Genomic DNA, 18,565 nt, shown 5'->3' with positions numbered 1-18,565 from the left:
ATTGCCTGTTGAAGTAGTGGTTCCTGACCTTTTTTGAACCCATGGGTGCCTTTGGTAATTTGAGAACCTGTTGTGGGCACCACTACAAAATGGCTCCCATTAAGAACATGGCTAGTGACACAATGGCTGCTGCGAGGGCCTGACTGGAGAGATGCAAGGAAAGCAAACAGTGGCTAGAGCTTGTGGTTTACCACAGTTGTCTTCTGCACAGTTAGATTGAACATCTTTGCCATTGCCTGTGAAAATTCCTCCACTAGTTTCACTCTCAGCTACGAGATGAATGGTTTCTGTAAAAGAGGTTAGAGTTTGCAAGAGCTAAGCAGGTCTGTAAAGGACAGGACATTTTTGGAGGATGTTCATTTATAGGGCCCCCATAAGTTAGAAACTGCTTGATGGCATGTAACAGCAGCAGAGACTGAGATGGCAGGGGAAATATTGAGGTTGAAGATAATGATGATTTATTTAATTTCTATACCACCCGATAGCCAAAGCTCTTTAGGTGATTCACTGTGGTTCCTAAAAGCAATACAATAAAATACCGTAACATTTTCCAAAGTACATGTGTCTTCCATGTGTAATTCATGGTTCAAATAGCACAATATTTCACTGACAACTTGTGGCTCAGTGACAACCCTCAACTGTGGGTTATTGTATTGTATGAACTTATCTAGTAACTCAGATGGAGGCTTCTTTTTGTATAAGGAGCAATGTGACTCATGGGATGCAAGGGATAGATGATTCCATTGTCTCTGCTCCCCTGCCCCCCCCCCCCCCCCCCATAAGCAGAGTTGATCCTGCACGGCTGAAGTTGGCCCATCCCTGACCTTCATCCTCTCAGTTTGACTGATAAGGAACTGGGAGCTGATCTCCTATCCTGTGGTTTGTTTTTTTCTTATTTTATCTCCAGGGCTGAAAGATATGGGTGATAACCCATTCTCTCTTAATCATCCAGACCAGTACTTAGTGAGGCCACAGCAAGGGGAAAAAAGAACCAAAGTGGAATCTTAAAAGAAGAATCTGTGGCTTCTTGGGGCAGTCCATGGAGGCTTATGCCAGAATAAATTTAGGTGTCACAAGGCCCCTCTGCAGTTTTTTAATCTTTTACTTGCAGTTTAGGAAAGTTTCCATCACAAAGTGCAGGGTAAGGTCACCATCAGAAGAGAATGCTTAGTGATTAGGGCAGCCTTGTTGTTGTGCTAAATAGGATATATTCATTACTGGATTCTTCTCCAAGATGAGCTTGGGGGGCGGGGGAGGGTGGTTGAGTTGCATGACAATGACAAGAGAAGAGCACAGCTGTGCGTTAATGAGCCCTTATCAGCCAGACACTCATCTGCACTGGTCATTAGAACAGAGGCCATGCTCTGTCCAAACAAGCCACTGTTGAAAGCAACTTATAGACAGACTCTATGGGACTTTTGCAGATGAGTATAGGTTCTCTCTTATGCTGTACCCATGCTTGCTGGCCAGTTCAGGGTGTTTCTGGGCTCTAAAAAGTATGCAACTCCTTTTGGAACCCTTTTCTGTATCTGCTACAAGGCCAGATGTAAGGTTTTATTAGCAGCATATAAAACCATAAGCAGCTTGGGAACCAGATATTTGAGAGAGATCTTCTCCCTAAGCAACCTGTCCTGGCCCTGAGGTTATCCGATGATATGTTCCTCACAGACTTCCTTGGGCCTGTGGCCCACCTGGCATCCACCCAAAGCAGACCCGTCATTATAGTGGCTTTCTTTCTGTGGAACTCCCAGTCTCTGGTGGCTAGGCAGACTCCAATACGGTGTTATTTTTGGTGCCTCCTATAAATATCTTCCAGATATTTTCCTTACTTGGCCAGTCATGGTTTCTATTGAGTTATTTTTTAAAGTTTAATATGTTTTCTTCTTTTTATCTTTTATTGTTTTCTTCTTCAGAATTTGTTCTGATGTGGAGACGCATATCAACATTGTAAGTAAGTAAGTAAGTAAGTAAGTAAGTAAGTAAGTAAGTAAATAAATAAATAAATCTGGTTCCTAAAAGCCCAAGTCTTACAGGATACAAATCTGCACAAAATGCATATTTGCTGATTTATATCTAAATAAGCAACCACTAAAATAAGCATGTCCTATATTAAATTGCACAGAAGCAAAATGAAATTCTCATCCAAATAATTTCAAGTAAGATTAGTTTGCACCCTGTGCCACATCTTCCTAAACCAATGGAGAAAAATGCCCCCAGGCTTAACTGACATGCAAGGAGAAATTGAAAGCGGGGTGGGGGGTTGAGATCTGTAGCACCCTGCTCCAGATCTTCCCTTCCCAGCTTCAATGGCTCTTGAAAAGCCCACTGAAAGGCAGTTAAATGATATGGAATTGTGCCTGAGCAGTGAAATGCCCACATTCACTGATGGCACCAAATTATTTAGGTTAAAACTAAACAGGGTTGTGGAACCTCAAAAAGGAGCTCTGCAAATTGGGAGAATGGCCATCCAAATGCCCAGCGTAGTACAATATGAGCAAGTGTAAAGTGGTGCATGCTAGGGCCAAAAATCCCAATTTTGAGTATCGGCTGGTGGGATGAGTTGGCACTGATTGACCAAGGAAGAGATGTTGGGGTTATGAAGGACATTTTGATGAAAATGTTGACCCACTGGACAACTGCTGTGAAAAAGATAAACGCCATGTTAGGTATAAGGAAAGATGTGATCACAGATCTCTGGTTGCTATGGGTAAGAAAGGGTGTAATAGTTGGGAAAAGTGCCAAGAAGGGCAGCTAAAAACTGTGGCAGCTCCCAGTGAGGACAGGCTAAGGCATCTGAAGTTGTTTAACTTAAAAAAATGGAGAGTGAGGGGAGAGGCATACATAATTATGCTTGCTATGGAGAAAACAGATGTGGGGACATGACTCTTACATTCCCTGGCCTCTGGGAGAGCATTGTAGGGCCCACTAGATACCTCTGAAAAAAGCTTCCAAGGTCAGAGGAAGAGCTTTGAAGGGAGAGCCAGAGATCCAGGCCCTCTTCCCTCACAGCCAGCATGGAATGTATGCAAAATCCAACCACTCCAAAATGTATTGTGCTCAAGTTGACAGAATGGAGATGGGACCATTCTGTGCGCATTTTTTATGTTCAAGTTCACTTTTCTTTTAAAGGGAATGTGTGTTTATTAGCTTTATATCACCTTTATATCACATCCTCCTTTTAAGTTGTCCAGAGTTATGTAAGCCTGAAAACAGTGTGCATATAAATAACAGATTAGGTGGAGACTCAGTGACTCAGGACCTCTCTGAACATGAGTGTTTCTTGTTCAGTCTGAGTTTCTCTCCCCCTAACCAGGTCTCCAGCTTGCAGCTCCATTAAAAGCCCCAATATGTATTCTCAGTCTGGACTCCGTTTCCAAAACAGTACAAGATGCCAGAAGCACTACCTATGCAGTGTGCCAGCATTTCTTTCAGGCTCCTTGCAATGCCAGCACACCTAAGCACATTACCTATTGTGCAGTGTAATCCTCGCTTTATTTACTCAAAGGTAAGACCTCAGTCTTCACCTTATGCTTTTCTTATTCATCCTTATGCAATTAGAATATCCATGCACTTTCCATGATGTTACAGACAAGTGGTGAAGAAGTGCTTTCTGTCAACAGTTAACAGTATTTTTCACTGATAACAATATAAACATTAAAAATAAAAGAAATACAAGGCATTTTCAGAGTAGAAAGGGTCAAAACTTTATAAACTTTGGTACATCAGTAGCTGAACTCTTTGCTCAGCAGGATTTCTTTCACTGAAAGTAACTCTGGAAAACCTTCAAGGTTGATACAAAGCTTTCCAAAAAGCTGCATCACCTGGGACTTTGCATCCTTAAATAAATACCTGTCCCTCCTGCAAAATAAATATTAGCTGTTCCACAGTAACTAGGGTTCCCAGTATATTGGGGGTTTCGACAGGAAAGAGTTAATGAGGTCTAGAGGTCCACTGGAAATTTCCTTGAAGGGTCAGAGCCAAAGTGTACCAGGCACATCTTTTGTTAGGGAACATACAGGTAAATGGTCCACCATGCCTAGGAACTAGCTGGAGGCATAGAAGGTAATCTTGGCAAAAGACACACCTTATCCTTCTTCCCCAAAAGGTGATATAGTCTGGATGTCTTTAAAAGGGAACTAGGGGAGTCTGCAAGTAAGAATCTGGAAAGACATGTAGGGCAGGCTTGGGCATGTACATTTTTGAGAGGGTGAATCTCTCTCTGAAGATCTGATGTAACTAAACAAAAAAAACAAAACAAACACAGTGAATTTGTCTGTTACGCCTTCAAAGAAAGCCAACCTGACAAGACAAAAAGAAAGTAGGTTTGTCTCCATGGGCACTTCCAAAAGCATCCATCAGCTCTTTGAGAATGGCCCTTTCAGGATCTATTTTCCAAACATTCATTGGGCGAAAAGTTTGTCTTATTGGGCAAAGCAGCTAGGAACAGAATATGTGCAGAGATCCCGGTTCCATGCGTGTACCCATAATTTCAGCTGGATTGTCGCAACCATCCTGAACTCATAGAACAAGGAAATGTCCATTGCTTTGCTGCCAAATTGGCTTCTTGATGGAGCAAGCAACAATCCACTGCAAATCCCAGGGATGGCTGAAATTAGATGATGCTCATATATAATCCTTGAGACTGGGAACAAATAAACCACTTGGCAAAGTAAATCTGGGTTGACTGACATCTTACGCAGGGAAGCCTTGCTTTGATCATTAAATTGGCACCCTTTGACTCAGATGAAACTTCCCCCAGTACTGAGAAACACCCCACAGCAGCAATAAAGTGTGTCATCCCTTGGAGAGAGTGAGGTTAGTCCTAGGAGCCATTCTTCAATATTCCTTGTCCAAAGATTCTCTGCTCGCTCAAACTCCCTGTCAGAGACTTCCCCTTGCGGCTGTGGCTCGTTTGACGTAAACCACCAGGTTGCCGCCTGGAATTAATTCAGTGATGTTACTTCGAAACAAAGCAAGTGGACGTCCTGGAGAAAAAATACATATAAATGTTTAATAATAGACTCCTAATGTAAATTCTTTAACATATAACATTTAAAACCAGCTAAAAACACTTGAAAGAAGACACCTGATAAACAACCTTATTAAAAAATATAATGTGCTGAGCCCTAAAAAAGCTTAGAACTTGATGGGATGTTGGGAGCTGAAGGTCAAGACCTCTGGAGGGCATCTTTTTGGGGAATTGCTGCCCTATGATGTACCCTGCACAATGCATTACAACTTTACAACTATCTACTACATGCAGTTGCTTTAAAATGCTGTAAAGTACCCAGAGAGCTTTGGCTATTGGGCAGCCTAGTAATCAAATAATAATAAAATGACAACTAAAATGAACAAGAACATGTTGTCTATAGCCAGAGAAGGCAGCAGCACCAAGCCCAAGCCGTCCCCAATTCCCTTCAGCAGCAGTTGCTAAAGCTGCTGTACTTGGTTTCCAAAGGATGAACTTCAGCAACATTCCACCTTATGTTAACAGCAGAAGCATCGAGATGAGCGCACTAGGAAATCCAGCACAGATTGAGGCCCGTCTTGCTTCCCCTTCGCTGCTTGCTCCTTCATCAGCTTCCACTGCTGCCTTAGACTGCAGAAAGCACCCTGAACCAAGCAGTTAGGAGGGATACGGTCCCCTCTGGCCACAAACAGGATGTAACCCCCAGCAGAAAGAAGCAGCAGGCCAATGAGGAGAGCAGTGTGAACAGGGGAGACAAAGCTGTGCCAGCAGTTTTTAAATCCATGCATTCAATGGCAAAGTGGGGCTTTGCAGCCTGTGGAAGTGCCACGAGCCCGTTTTTTATTCCGCCTCCATTTGGTGGCAAGAGGTTTGTGACCAAGGGATAAACTAAGAACTGATATATGGGGATAAAAAGTGACAAACTGGAGACAGCCTTTCCACTTTATGTTTTTGCATCACGAAGTGGGGATTGTCAATGCCAAAAGCATGCGAACGGGTGGTTGCTGACCAAATCTTCCCCACAATATTAATGCAGCAGCACTGATGGCAGCAGCAATATTTTATGTATTCATTTATAAAATTTATAATCCACTTGTCATTGGATCCCAGGGTGCAAAATGCCACGGTTACATTTTATGGAGGCAGCAACCATGCGCTTGTACGGTGTCAGCTCCAGCAATCTTCGCATCCACTCAGGATTTAAAGGAGGGGCAAGGAAAACCACCACACCCTTTTATCTATCACTGTGATGTGACCACTGCTGATACAGCCTCAGTGGCCATTGGGATGTGCCAAATAAATGGAGTACCTGCCTTCTTTGCCCCCTGGAACCAGAGAGAGGAGCATGTTGGAGATTCTCCAGCAACTACTTTCAGGGAAAGGCTTGCGCCTTCACAGACAGAGCTAATTACAAGTTTTTGATGAAATTACAAGTTATTGGTGAAATCTGTCAGTTTAAGGATTTAGGTCAATACAGGATATCATAAATGCCACTGCCATAAATATAAGTGTTGCTGTCATCCTAGGTTTTACATCTCAAAGACAAAAGCCTATACATACCACATGGATTACTGTATCCTACTTTTGGCTGGTGGACCCAGAAGCTGTTTAACGATGCAGAGCAAAAATCTACTCAAAGTATTTAGCACAGTAGACAGAAAGCCAACAGAGATATTTGATGGAGGATACACCTCTTGATGTATTCTAGCCCAAATGTTAATGTATACCCAGCAGACAGAACTATTAAGAAATGCTGTAGGAACTGACTGAATGGCCTTCTGGGGCAGAGTTTACTTATCATCAAGACCACCAGAGCTTAATTTCTGCAACTGAAAGAAGATGACGCGGTACAGCAGTACCTCAGGGCCAGCGTGGCGCAGTGGGTAAGAGCTGGGACTGGGACTCAGGCGATCCGGGTTCGAGTCCCCGCTCAGCCACGGAGCCAACTGGGTGACTCTGGGCCAGTCACAGACTCTCAGCCCAACCTACCTCACAGGGCTGTTGTTGTGGGGATAAGATGGAGGAGGAAATGTAAGCTGCCATGAGCCCTTTGTAGGAAAAAGGCAGGATATAAACCGAAAATAAAAATAAAACTACAGTAATGTTTCTGAGGCCCACTGTTGGCATCCTGCCACTGGAAGGCAGTGGGTCGTGTTCCAGCATGGGATGGGCAACTAAGGAAGGCACAGGGGCCATGTGCGGCGTAGTGGTGAAGAGCACGGGACTGGGACTCAGACAGTCCGGGTTCGAGTCCCCGCTCAGCCATGGAGCCAACTGGGTGACTCTGGGCCAGTCACAGACTCTCAGCCCAACCTACCTCACAGGGCTGTTGTTGTGGGGATAAGATGGAGGAGGAAATGTAAGCTGCCATGAGCCCTTTGTAGGAAAAACGGCCAACATCCCGTTTCTGGGCAAGGTGTTAGAGCGAGTGGTGGCGGGACAACTCCAAGCACTCTTGGATGAAACTGATTATCTGGACCCATTTCAGTCCGGCTTCAGACCCGGGTACGGTACTGAATCTGCCTTGGTCGCCCTGTACGATGACCTGTGCAGGGAGAAGGACAGGGGGAGTGCGTCCCTGTTGGTTCTCCTGGACCTCTCAGCGGCTTTCGATACCATCGACCATGGTATCCTTCTGGATAGGCTGGCGGGATTGGGGGTCGGAGGCACCGCTTTGCGGTGGTTCCGCTCCTATCTCAACGACCGATTCCAGAAGGTGGTGTTGGGGGACTATGGCTCTGCGCCATGGCAGCTTTGCCATGGGGTACCGCAGGGTTCCATTTTGTCCCCTTTACTGTTCAATATCTACATGAAACCGCTGGGAGAGGTCATCAGGAGGTGTGGGCTGCGGACCCATCAGTATGCTGATGATACCCAGCTCTACCTCTCGTTTTCCACCAATCCAGGTGAGGCAGTGGCTGTACTGAACCGGTGCCTGGCCGAGGTAATGGGCTGGATGAGGGCCAATAAACTGAAGCTCAATCCAGACAAGACGGAGGTCCTGTTGGTTGGCGGTTCGGGCTTCGGAGAAGGTGACCTGAACCTTGTCCTGAATGGGGTTGCACTCCCTCCTAGGGACAAGGTCCGCAGCTTGGGAGTGCTCCTCGACCCGGAGCTTTCACTTGAAGCTCAGGTGACAACAGCGGCGAGGAGCGCTTTCCTCCAGCTTCGGCTGATTCATCAGCTGCGCCCCTACCTGGAGTACGACTGCCTTGCAACAGTGACTCATGCGCTGGTGACTTCCCGTCTTGACTTCTGTAACGCGCTCTACGTGGGGCTACCCTTGAAGACGGTCCGGATACTTCAATTGGTTCAGAATAGAGCTGCCAGGCTGCTGACGGGGACTGGACGTTATGTTCACATGACGCCAGTTCTCCGTCAGCTTCACTGGCTCCCCATTGAAGTCCGGGCCCAATTCAAGGTGTTGGTAATGACCTATAAAGCCCTAAACGGCTTGGGTCCTGGTTACCTGAAGGAGCGCTTACATCCATATTTGCCCAGTCGCCCCCTGAGATCGGCGGGAGAGGCCCTTCTCCGGGAGCCCTCCGTGAGAGAAATTAGGAGGGTGGTTACTCGGAGAAGGGCTTTCTCAGCGGTGGCGCCTAAGTTATGGAATGCGCTCCCCAGAGAGGTCCGCCTGGCGCCGTCGTTATTTGTTTTTCGGCGCCAGGCTAAGACCTTTTTATTTAAGCAACATTTTAAATGCTAAATACAATTGAATTTTATCTGGCCAGGGCGGCTTATTTTATAATGTGAGTTTTAATTAAGATTATTTTATATGGATTTTAACTTGTTTTATCTATGTTGTAAGCCGCCCCGAGGCTTCGGCGAATGGGGCGGCATAAAAATGTTTTAATAAAATAAAATAAAATAAATAAAATAAAAAGGCAGGATATAAACCGAAAATAAAAATAAAACTACAGTAATGTTTCTGAGGCCCACTGTTGGCATCCTGCCACTGGAAGGCAGTGGGTCGTGTTCCAGCATGGGATGGGCAACTAAGGAAGGCACAGGGGCCATGTGCGGCGTAGTGGTGAAGAGCACGGGACTGGGACTCAGACGGTCCGGGTTCAAGTCCCCGCTCAGCCACGGAGCCAACTGGGTGACTCTGGGCCAGTCACAGACTCTCAGCCCAACCTACCCCACAGGGTTGTTGTTGTGGGGATAAGATGGAGGAAGAGATGTAAGCTGCCTTGAGCCCTTTGTAGGAAAAAGGCAGGATAGAAATCGAAAAATAAATAAATAAAATACTCCTACTGTGACGCTTGTAAGCCCCCCAAACTGGAGGCTTTTGCTCATCCTTTGCAGGGCAGGAGCAGTGGTGGTGACCTTCTTTGCCTCCCCATCCCCACCTCCATGCTCTGCTTTTTTGTTCGATGGGACTCCCCTCTCTGGGGTCAGAGCACTCTTTCCCATCTTGATTCTAAGGATGCTTTCAAGGGCCTGTGACAATGCTCCTTCAGGGCGTACTCCTATGGATGTTTAGAGAGAGAGAAAAGTCCTGGGGAATGCTGGTAGCGCTAGGATTTTTTTCTGTTTAAGGACACACAAAATGAATGCGACACCAAGAACAGGTTACTGGATCCTGTACCACAAAAGGGAAGCGTTCTTAAAAATAAAAATGGAGGAAATGGTGTAACTGGAGCTATGCGCTCTCACCTGTCCATGTCCTCTCTGGGGTGATGATAAAACGCTGACACTGGGGGTGTGAACTGCAAATGGACGCTGCTTCCTCTGTGTTGTGAACAGAGATCATACATCCCAAACGGCTATAGGATGGCCAGCACTTGTAGTCCTCTGCATCCGTGTGATGGAATCCCTTTAAGGCAATGTATTCTTGGCAGGCAAAGGAAAAGACAATGTTGTTATTATCATTAATATGAATCAGCATTATGTATAGTTTAAACTTGAATGGTTGAAACCAGAGGTGTGGAATCTGTTTCAACCTAAGTTCTATAGTCAAATTCCCAAGAAACTCTAGGGTTAGGTTTAGGGGACTGCAATCCATGTAGTGGCTGGAGCCAAACAGAAGGGGCAGGGCCAAAATACTACCATATTTTAGTGTCAAGCTCCTATCACCAGTGGATAAACCTTTATAATAGGGATGAAAAGATGCTAAACTTGGGAAGCTGCCAAAAGATCAGGGGTGGGGGAAGACTGGGATCAACCAACAGTCAGCCTGTCCCAGCCCCTGCCTCTTGGTGCTCCCTTGATGCTCTTAACCGAGTGTCCCATGGGTCCAAAGCAATTTTTTTCACATGCACAGACTAGATGGCCCAGGAGGTCTCTTCTGACTCACTGTTTCTATGCAACAACTTGGGAAGAGGCTGTGCCCATCTGGTAAACTCTATGGGATGGTTTGGGAACCCAAGAAGATTGGATTGGGTCCATAAGCCTGAGGTTTGGCACTCTTAAATGGAATTATGGTCTAGCAGTCATGGGACAGGTACTCTCCAGGCACTCCACCATGTATACAGTGACCTGTTCTGCAGAGACTCACAGAAGTGCTGCTAGCCACTTTCCTGCAACAGAAAACGCTTTTAAAGTTAAAAGGTATCTGTCGAGGAAGAAAGAGCAATGGCAGTGGCGATCTGCAGCAGTGTTGTGCGAGATGCAGGATGCAGGCATGGAGGTGCACAGCAGCTGGGACTAGCAGTCTGTGGATATGAACCGCCTCCCCTCTGAGCTGCATCAGTCACTCAGAATCTTGGCAGGACCAGCCTGCGATGTGCCAGAGTCTGATGCTCCCTCTAGGAGTAAACCATTCTGTAAAGGCTTCAAAAGCATCTACATTTAGTACCTTTTAAAGGAGAGGGCTTTTTCTGCAGGTAAAGTCCAGACTTGTACAAATGCAAAACTTTCTGGAAAGCTCTCCGGGTTTCTCTTGCTCCATATCGCAAATCACCTACGTGAACAGGGTGCATGTGATGTTTTAAAGAGAAAGGTGCTTGAAAGAAGCTCTTCTTTAAACAAATGCCTTTGAAAATATGTATTAGCACATACCTGTGGCATTCAAGATATTCGCCAGAATGGGTTGCAAAGTGACTGGTGCCAAATGAGGCAAGAGGTACATGAAGAAATACCTAGAAAAAGTATTATTTTTACTTTATTCTTTTAGAATCTTAAATGCTGTGTGAGTGATTTTCTTGCAGAACTGTTTGTACAGTCTAAAGGGCAAATCTTGTTCAAATCCTGTGTATCTCAACTAGAGTCCCAATCACTGGGAATAAGCCATAAATAGAAATAAATAGAAAGCCGTTATTTCTGTGGGCCTTTTATCATTTTGAGGGTTGACCCAGGAATAGGCAGCATGATTTTCACAGGTCCTGGTGCACCCCCAAACAGCTTTCCTGGTGCCTACTGAGCGAGGTACACCTCCTGCTTCTTACTTTAAAAATAAAACCAATTTTCACACCAGCTGCTGTTACCTTCCTTTCCCATGAATGCATCTGGGCTACAGATGGGGCTCAGATACATTCTTCAGAAAAGAAGATAGTGAGCAGCTGCAGGCTGATGCTTTCTTCTATGTGCCCAGTCACCATGAAAACAGGAAAAAAGGGAATGGGCCTGTGGTTTAGCAGCCACTGAAAAGATCTCTACATTATACTCTGTCATTTGGGCAGGTTACTTGTCCTTTGTGACTAGCCATACTTCACAAGACATCCACTTCTCCAACTACTGTGTGAACTCCTGTGTTCTCAAAGGTTGCCTAATCCTAACTTGGCCTACAGTTTGTTGGCTAACTAAGAGCAAATTGCTTGAACTGAACCGATCAGCAAGAAGATCAAGAGTTGGTTAATTGCTTCTGTGTCACACAACTACACTGCTCTTTCCCTGAAATATGCAACATACCGGTACGCATTGAAGAGATTCCTTTTCTCATTCATCCCTTCACACTTCCCATGTGTGCCACATGGGAAAATGAAGCTTCTTGTGGGGAATTCCAGAGTGCAGTCCCTGTTGGCCCTGCAGGACAATTCTTCAGTGCTCACATCATCCAGGTCTGTAACTTTCAGGACACCCTTCACCATCACAAACTGCCGAGGCTGGAAATCCAGGAGGACAATGGAGCCCAGAGGAGAATGTGCCAAGTAATAAAGCAGCTCTACCAGCTCTAGGCAAATCTGAAAGAGGAGGAAAAGGATATAGATTGATTGGGGGCATCTGAATACACAGTGAAGGGATACAGCTAATGAATACAGTGATAGCAGCTCTCCAAGCAATGTTCCTTATATAGCCAAAACCATACCCATCCAGAGGATGGGTGGTAACAGGAAATCCAAGGTTCCAAAAAAGGAAGGAAAAATCCCAAATGGGAGAAGGCAACCCTGTAAAAGAACCTCATGGAAGGGTGTGAAGAGGTTCCAGGCCACTGCAGTGGCTTGTGTGTCCCTCCATTCTGTGAACAGCTTTGCTGAAATCAATCAAGACTGATTGGCTGATTTTGTTTATGTCAGTGGAAGCTTTGTTTTCTTCTCCCCCTGAAGTCAGCTACAATACAGATCATTATCCTATGGCAAGCATGGGCAGAAGGGATCTGTGGCAAAGACTGTTGACTCCCAATTATTTAACAACAGCAATCACAAAATCATTCCCTTGGGGTGGGATAGGAATTGAATATAAAATGGCTTAAATGAAAAGCAAAACAAAACATTTGCGTGATTTTTTTTTTTTTTGTAAAATAAAATAAAGGGTAAATAAAAGGATTTGGAGCTGTGTGGAGTACAAGAACTGAATGATCTCCAAATGGCTCCAAAGCCTTTTATTCTGACTGCATTTCTTTTGCACAGGCCATGCTTGGCGGATCATGGGTTGCAATAAAAACAAAACAGAGCTCATAAACCTGCAGTCTGTCCACCCTGCCCTCTGGGATGAAATGATCTGGGTACCACACTTCAAGAAAGATGCAGACAAACTGGAAAGGGTTCAGAGAAAGGCAACGAAGTTGATCAGGGAACTGGAAACAAAGTCCTGTGAGGAAAGGCTGAATGAGCTGGGCATGTTTAACCTTGAGAAGAAAAGACTGCAGAGCGGTATGACAGCACTTTTCAAATACTTGGCTGTCACACTGAAGCCGGGAATCGCTTCTCAGTCATCCCAGATATGGAGTAACGGCCTTAAGTTACAGGAAGCCAGATTCTAGCCAGACATCAGGAAAAAAATCCTGACTGTTAAGAGCAGTAGGCAATGGGACCAATTACTTAGGGAGGTGGTGGGCTCTCCCACCCTGGAGGCATTCAGGAGGCAGATGGACAGCCATCTGTCAGAGATGCCTTAACTTGTGGTCCTGTGTGGAGCAGGGATTTGGCCTCAATGGCTATTTGTAGCCAGAGTAGCTAGCCAGTGTAGTGGTTAGAATATCTAGGGAGAGCCATGTTCTAGTTCCCCTTGTCCATGAAGCTTATTAGGTGACTTGGGCCAGTCACTGACTACAACCTACCTGACAGGGTTGTTGTGAGGGTAACATGAAGAGGAGAGTATTGCTGCCTCTGAGAAAAAGCAGGATATAAATGTAATAAATACATAGATAATACTAAATTAGCTGGGCAAATAATCTAACTTAGGACTGAGCATCTTCCTGTGTGCCCATGAAGTAAATTCTACAGGGCATTTTTATTCTGGATTCAGTGCAGGAGGTAGGAACCCATGATATACTTAAACGTGATGTAGGTTATTTTCCTTCCTTTAATTACACCTAGAAGTCAGACAACCAATCCCTGTGTCATTTTTTCCCAAACCTTTGGTGACTTTTTAAACCAGTATCAGTCACAGGGATATACGTGGGACCTGACTTCAAAGAGATCAAAACTAGAATCTTCAAAAGCCTTTCCATAAGCAAACAGAAAACATTGTTGAGAAGATCCCATTTGTTCTTCGCATGGACTCAGTCTGGGGTCACATAGCTACTGATTAAAACTCTCCCTTGTTTTTGTTTTCTTACTTTAAATCTCTCTTCCCAGGGGGTCTGCAGAAGCGGAATCATCTCCAGTGGTGTTCCTAACTCCAGCATGGTGACCACTCTCATTTCAAAATCTAAGCTTCTTGCATAGCATCGACCACGCAACTGTTGAGAGAAAATGTACAATTTGCTGCATTAACAAGGATGGAAGTGTTTGGATTTAGCTTTCTGAAAGGCAGGAACATAGTGTGTGTCTATATGCCAATAGGGAACAGCAAATGAAGATGTAGAAATGTTTACAAAGATGGCTTTGGATTCCACCACAACAAGAATATTCCTACATTAATGGTTCTACACATGATGATACATCCCATAAAGTTATTAATCTGCATTTTGAGATTTAGTCCTTACACAGAGAACAGAGTTGTTCCACTGACTACTTTGCTATTAAGATTACTCCTCTAAAGAGGTAGAACTACCTGCTTTCTGTGCTTTTTTCATCTTCCTTATAAGTGGCTCCTGAACAAGCAATCAAGGATGCAAATGTATGTATATTTTAGACAGGAAAGACATCCTACAAGTCCCAGCATTTGCCAGCCAGATGGGACTTGTAGGAGTTTTTTCTTCCTATTTATTTATTTTTACATTTATAAGCTGCCAAAGGATCAAATGAGCTCCCCAGGCAACATGCAATAAAATACAACCAACCAATGAAAGCTTCCATTAAAATAACAGATTAATAATAATACTAACATATTATTATGTATAAGATTGCAGCCTAAACTGAAGGAAGATGCAAAGACTTGCATTTGAGGTTTCTGATTAAATATTTCCCATCTTAGTCAAGCCTGCTAACCCCACCCTTTCTTTTATGCACATGTCAGTGGGTGGTGGCGGCTGGTGGACATCACAATCAAGAGCCCGGCTGCATCAGAACCCAGGTCCACCCATGAAGACCAACCTGGGAGAAAGGCTTTAGTTTAGGGGGTGTTTGGGAAAGCAGGGAGGTGGCTGGAGCTGCAAAACTGAGATGTATCCTGGTGATGTCTCAGCCTTTCCCTTGCTCCAAACTGCTGTGCTTAGATGGCTGAAATTGGAAGTCTAAGCAGTTTGCCAAGCCAGAGGAGCAGGGAAGTGACCTTGGCCTCCTGCCCTGCCTAAGATACCTGTAATCCTCTAAGTTCAGAGGGCTACAAGCAATTCCAGTGTTGCATCCTAAATAAATAAATAAATGACTCCCCTGGTTATTTGCCAGTTGTACTGGGAAGCCTCCAGACCCCTATCCATTACAAATCAGTATTAGTGTGATGCCTTTGTTAAGCCAACAGAAATATCACAAAAACTGCAAGCTTCTGAGATCTCCTAATCTTTTTATCAGGGAAGATGGTACCACCCAGAAAGTTTGGCAGGGGGAGAGGGATGAGGAGAAAAGATGGGGAGGGAAAATAAACTTCCTTCCTTTCATCATCATCTTGGGACTCTGGTGAAAGACACTCTGACTTCATCAAGTCAGGGTCATTGCTTTTTTCCTGCCCACCCATCCTCCACTGCTAAATCTGCTTTTCTGTAACATTTCACCTGATGAAAAAAAAATCCAGAGATTTGAATGCTTGTCTATTTTTTTGTGATCTTTTGAGCTTGCCTTATATTTTTTTCACAAATTTGATTTTGCACTGTTGTCACCGTCAACATGACCACCTTAATTTTTAAAAAAATCTCATCCAGTGATCATCACAATGGGTAGCCACAAATTCCTTATATGCCATGAGCAGACATACTATAAAAGTAGTCCTCCTATATTCTCATGGTCTGCACTCTCAAATGCAGCAAATCCAGCTCCATGAAAACCTTTAGGGAACATTGAGTAATCAGTTAGTTACTAATTGGTTAAATGGTTAAGTTTGTGCATGCTGCCAGAAGTGGGGTACCAAATAGGAATGCATGTTAGCAACAGACCTCACTTAAAAGAAAGGCACACTTAACCTAAACGTACCCTCAAATACTTTAATTTTTTAAATGTCTACTCCAGTTTTCAGTATAAAATAAATGATTTAGCCTCTGGTTGCATCCATTTGAGATCTGAAATCAGAATTAATGCATTTAACTGTATGCACATTTACTTGGAAGGAAGACCACTGAACTCAGTATTGCTTCCAAATAACCATGCTTAGGATTGTGTTACACAGCTTGCAGGCCTACAAAGAAAAGGAGGTAAAACAGTAAGTTTTACAAATCTACAGTAAAACACAATCAAGAGTGCTAAATTCTGCATTAAACATTGCATGCAGGGTTCATGGCTTGGTCACTTAGTTCTGAGCTGGACTCAATCTTAAACGTTTTTAGAGCAAAGGTTCAATGTTCTGAGCCATGTTAAAGACATCGAGTGCATGCAAGCATGTGCAAAGAGCATTTCCCCACCCATTGAGCAGCCATAGGCCACCATCACGCTTCTGTAATTACTGTGGGTGGAGAAGAAAAGTACGGCTCCGAGGTAAAGTTAAAGCCTGCAAAATCCTATACAACGTTTTCCCAGGATTCTCACTGTGTTCAGTGGGGCTTCCATATAATAAACGTATTTACGACTGGCAGTCGAAAGTAACTACGGCATAATTCCTACTGGATTTTCAATGGCGCTAAGCACCATTTCGACCCACTTTGAGCATCCCTGGGCAGAATACAAACGTAACCAAGACAAACGACCTTAACCAAGAGATACAAATTTAACGACCACGTTGGAGCGCGCAATGTCGACCTGGCGTGCGCCCCGAAACATCCAGAGCCAGAGAGCTGCGGGCCGGGTCGGGTCCGGGGCCTGCCTCTCCCCTACGTGCCTTGACGATGCCGGGATGATCGAGGCGCTCTAGCAAAACCGCCTCCTTCAGCAGCTTGTACGAGGCGAGCCGGGAGCAGCCCTCCGGGTGTCCGTGGCGCTGCACGCAGCGGCTCACGTCGCCGCCGGCCCAGTGCACGGACTTCAGGGCCACCTCCTCCCCGCCGGGCGACAGAGCGGCCTTCCGCACCAGCTTGGTGATGCCGGCGCCCACCAGGCTCGCGCCCACCGCGCCGCTCAGCTCGGCGCAGCCCAGCGCGCCCGCCGCCGCGCGCCCCGCGGGAGCGGCCGAGGCGTTGCGCGCCCTGGCGGAGGCTGCCAAGCGGCTCAGATCCAGCTGCCGCCGCGCCAGCTCCCGCATCAAGCTCGGCGGCACCCGGCCGTCGGGCGGCCTCCAGGGGCCCGCGGTGAGAAGGGCCAGGACGACCAGGGCGGCGGCGGCCAGGAGGGGCACGAGCGCCGCGGAGCCCTGCATGGTGGCGACGCCGAAGGAGCCAGCCAGCCAGCCAGCCGCCTGTCACGCGGCCGACACCCGCCGGCCTGTGCGACCTCGGCTCCGTCTGCGGGTGAAGCGTGCCCCGATCGGCTTCCCGGCTGGGGCGTGCCCGAGCCAGTCACCGCCCCGCTCTCGGGTTCTCCTTGGCGGAGTCCTCCGCCTCTCCAAGAGGGAGGTCGAGGGAGCCGGACCCTCCGGAATGGATCACCTTTCCCCAGTCAGGCGCCGCTTGAGCTGCGTCGTTCGCAGCCTACATGCAGGGGTGGGGTGGGAAGTTGAAATCAGCAGCCCCCACTCGGCTGGGGTTTGTCAGAGCGTCGGTAAGCAACAGGTACGCTGAAAATAAAAAAGCGGTGGTTTTGTTAGAACCGCACTGCTGGAACACGAGTGTGACAATATGTAAGAGCGCAGGTCTCAAGAAGCTATACCCATTTGACAGTCTGCCAGAAATGTATACAAAGCAAAAGAGAAAAGCATAACTAAGCACACAGTTACTCTAAGTTGTTTTTATAAGTTAGTCTACCTGGTTTTTATAAACAACTCTTGCCACCAAGAGTAACCTTTTAGTTACCTTAAGAGTTAAGATTACAAGCATCAGGCAAAACTAAAGCTTCCTGCCTCCCTTCTCTGCTGCTTCTACAATGTTAGAAAGCGCACGTCATTCCAACTTAATCCTTTCCTTTCCTTGCTTCCTAGCAGGTTCAAGATTTGGCCACCCTCTGTACTGCTTTCCAGTGGCACAGGCGGAACTTTCCGCTGCAAAATTCAGTTGTGAGGCTCAGCTGATGCTACGCTCCTGCAGCAGCACGTATCTTTCGAAGATGACTGACATGGAGGGGGCACTTCTGGAGTGCTGCTGAAGCAAGACTGGAGATGGAACTTGCTTTCTTATTAGCACTTCCCAAGCAAAGCTGTGCTTTTTAACAGAGTCAATTCATGCATTTAGCTGCCAGTTTCAGGCTGGGACAGACTCAAGAAAGCCTTCTCCGACCTGGTGTGCTTCTGAAGTGTTGTAGTGCAATTCCCATCATCCCCACATATGTTAGCTGGGGCTGATAGCAGTTGTAGTTCAACACATCTGGAAGGCATGAGGTTGGGAAAGCAAATACAGAGCTTTGGGATGCCTGTTCCCTTGGAGGTCCTGGTACCTTTATTCTGGCTTTCATGTTGCTTCTAAAGGGGCAGAAACTGCTATAGAGAAAGAAAAACTTTGTGAATTAGTCCCTGAACCAAGTCACTATTTTTCAGCCAAGTCTTCCTTGCAGAGTTCTTGTGAGAAGAAACATGCCTCCAGGATCCTTGAAGGAATGTTTATCCTAAAAATGTAGCAGATGATATGACAGAGTGGAGGTCCCTCACCATCAAGCAATT

General features: G+C 45.8%; 1 protein-coding gene across 1 annotated transcript; it reads right to left on the bottom strand.

The window, feature by feature from the left end:
- Positions 1-3,679: 3,679 nt before the first annotated feature.
- Positions 3,680-17,173, bottom strand: LOC123026344 (extracellular tyrosine-protein kinase PKDCC-like). The gene is made up of 7 exons (XM_044435850.1): positions 16,700-17,173; positions 13,911-14,033; positions 11,822-12,093; positions 10,973-11,052; positions 10,770-10,874; positions 9,629-9,805; positions 3,680-4,985 (listed from the first exon to the last, which is right to left on the bottom strand). The coding sequence occupies exons 1-7, from the start codon at positions 17,171-17,173 to the stop codon at positions 4,882-4,884; spliced, it is 1,335 nt and encodes a 444-aa protein (XP_044291785.1). The 3' UTR covers positions 3,680-4,881.
- Between the last annotated feature and the right edge of the window lie 1,392 nt (positions 17,174-18,565).

The sequence above is a fragment of the Varanus komodoensis genome, unplaced genomic scaffold (assembly GCF_004798865.1).
Source record: "Varanus komodoensis strain SLA01 unplaced genomic scaffold, ASM479886v1 scaffold3, whole genome shotgun sequence".
Classification (NCBI taxonomy): Eukaryota; Metazoa; Chordata; class Lepidosauria; order Squamata; family Varanidae; genus Varanus; species Varanus komodoensis.
The sequence above is the reverse complement of the archived record's forward strand: the minus strand, read 5'-3'. Positions and strand labels throughout refer to the sequence as shown.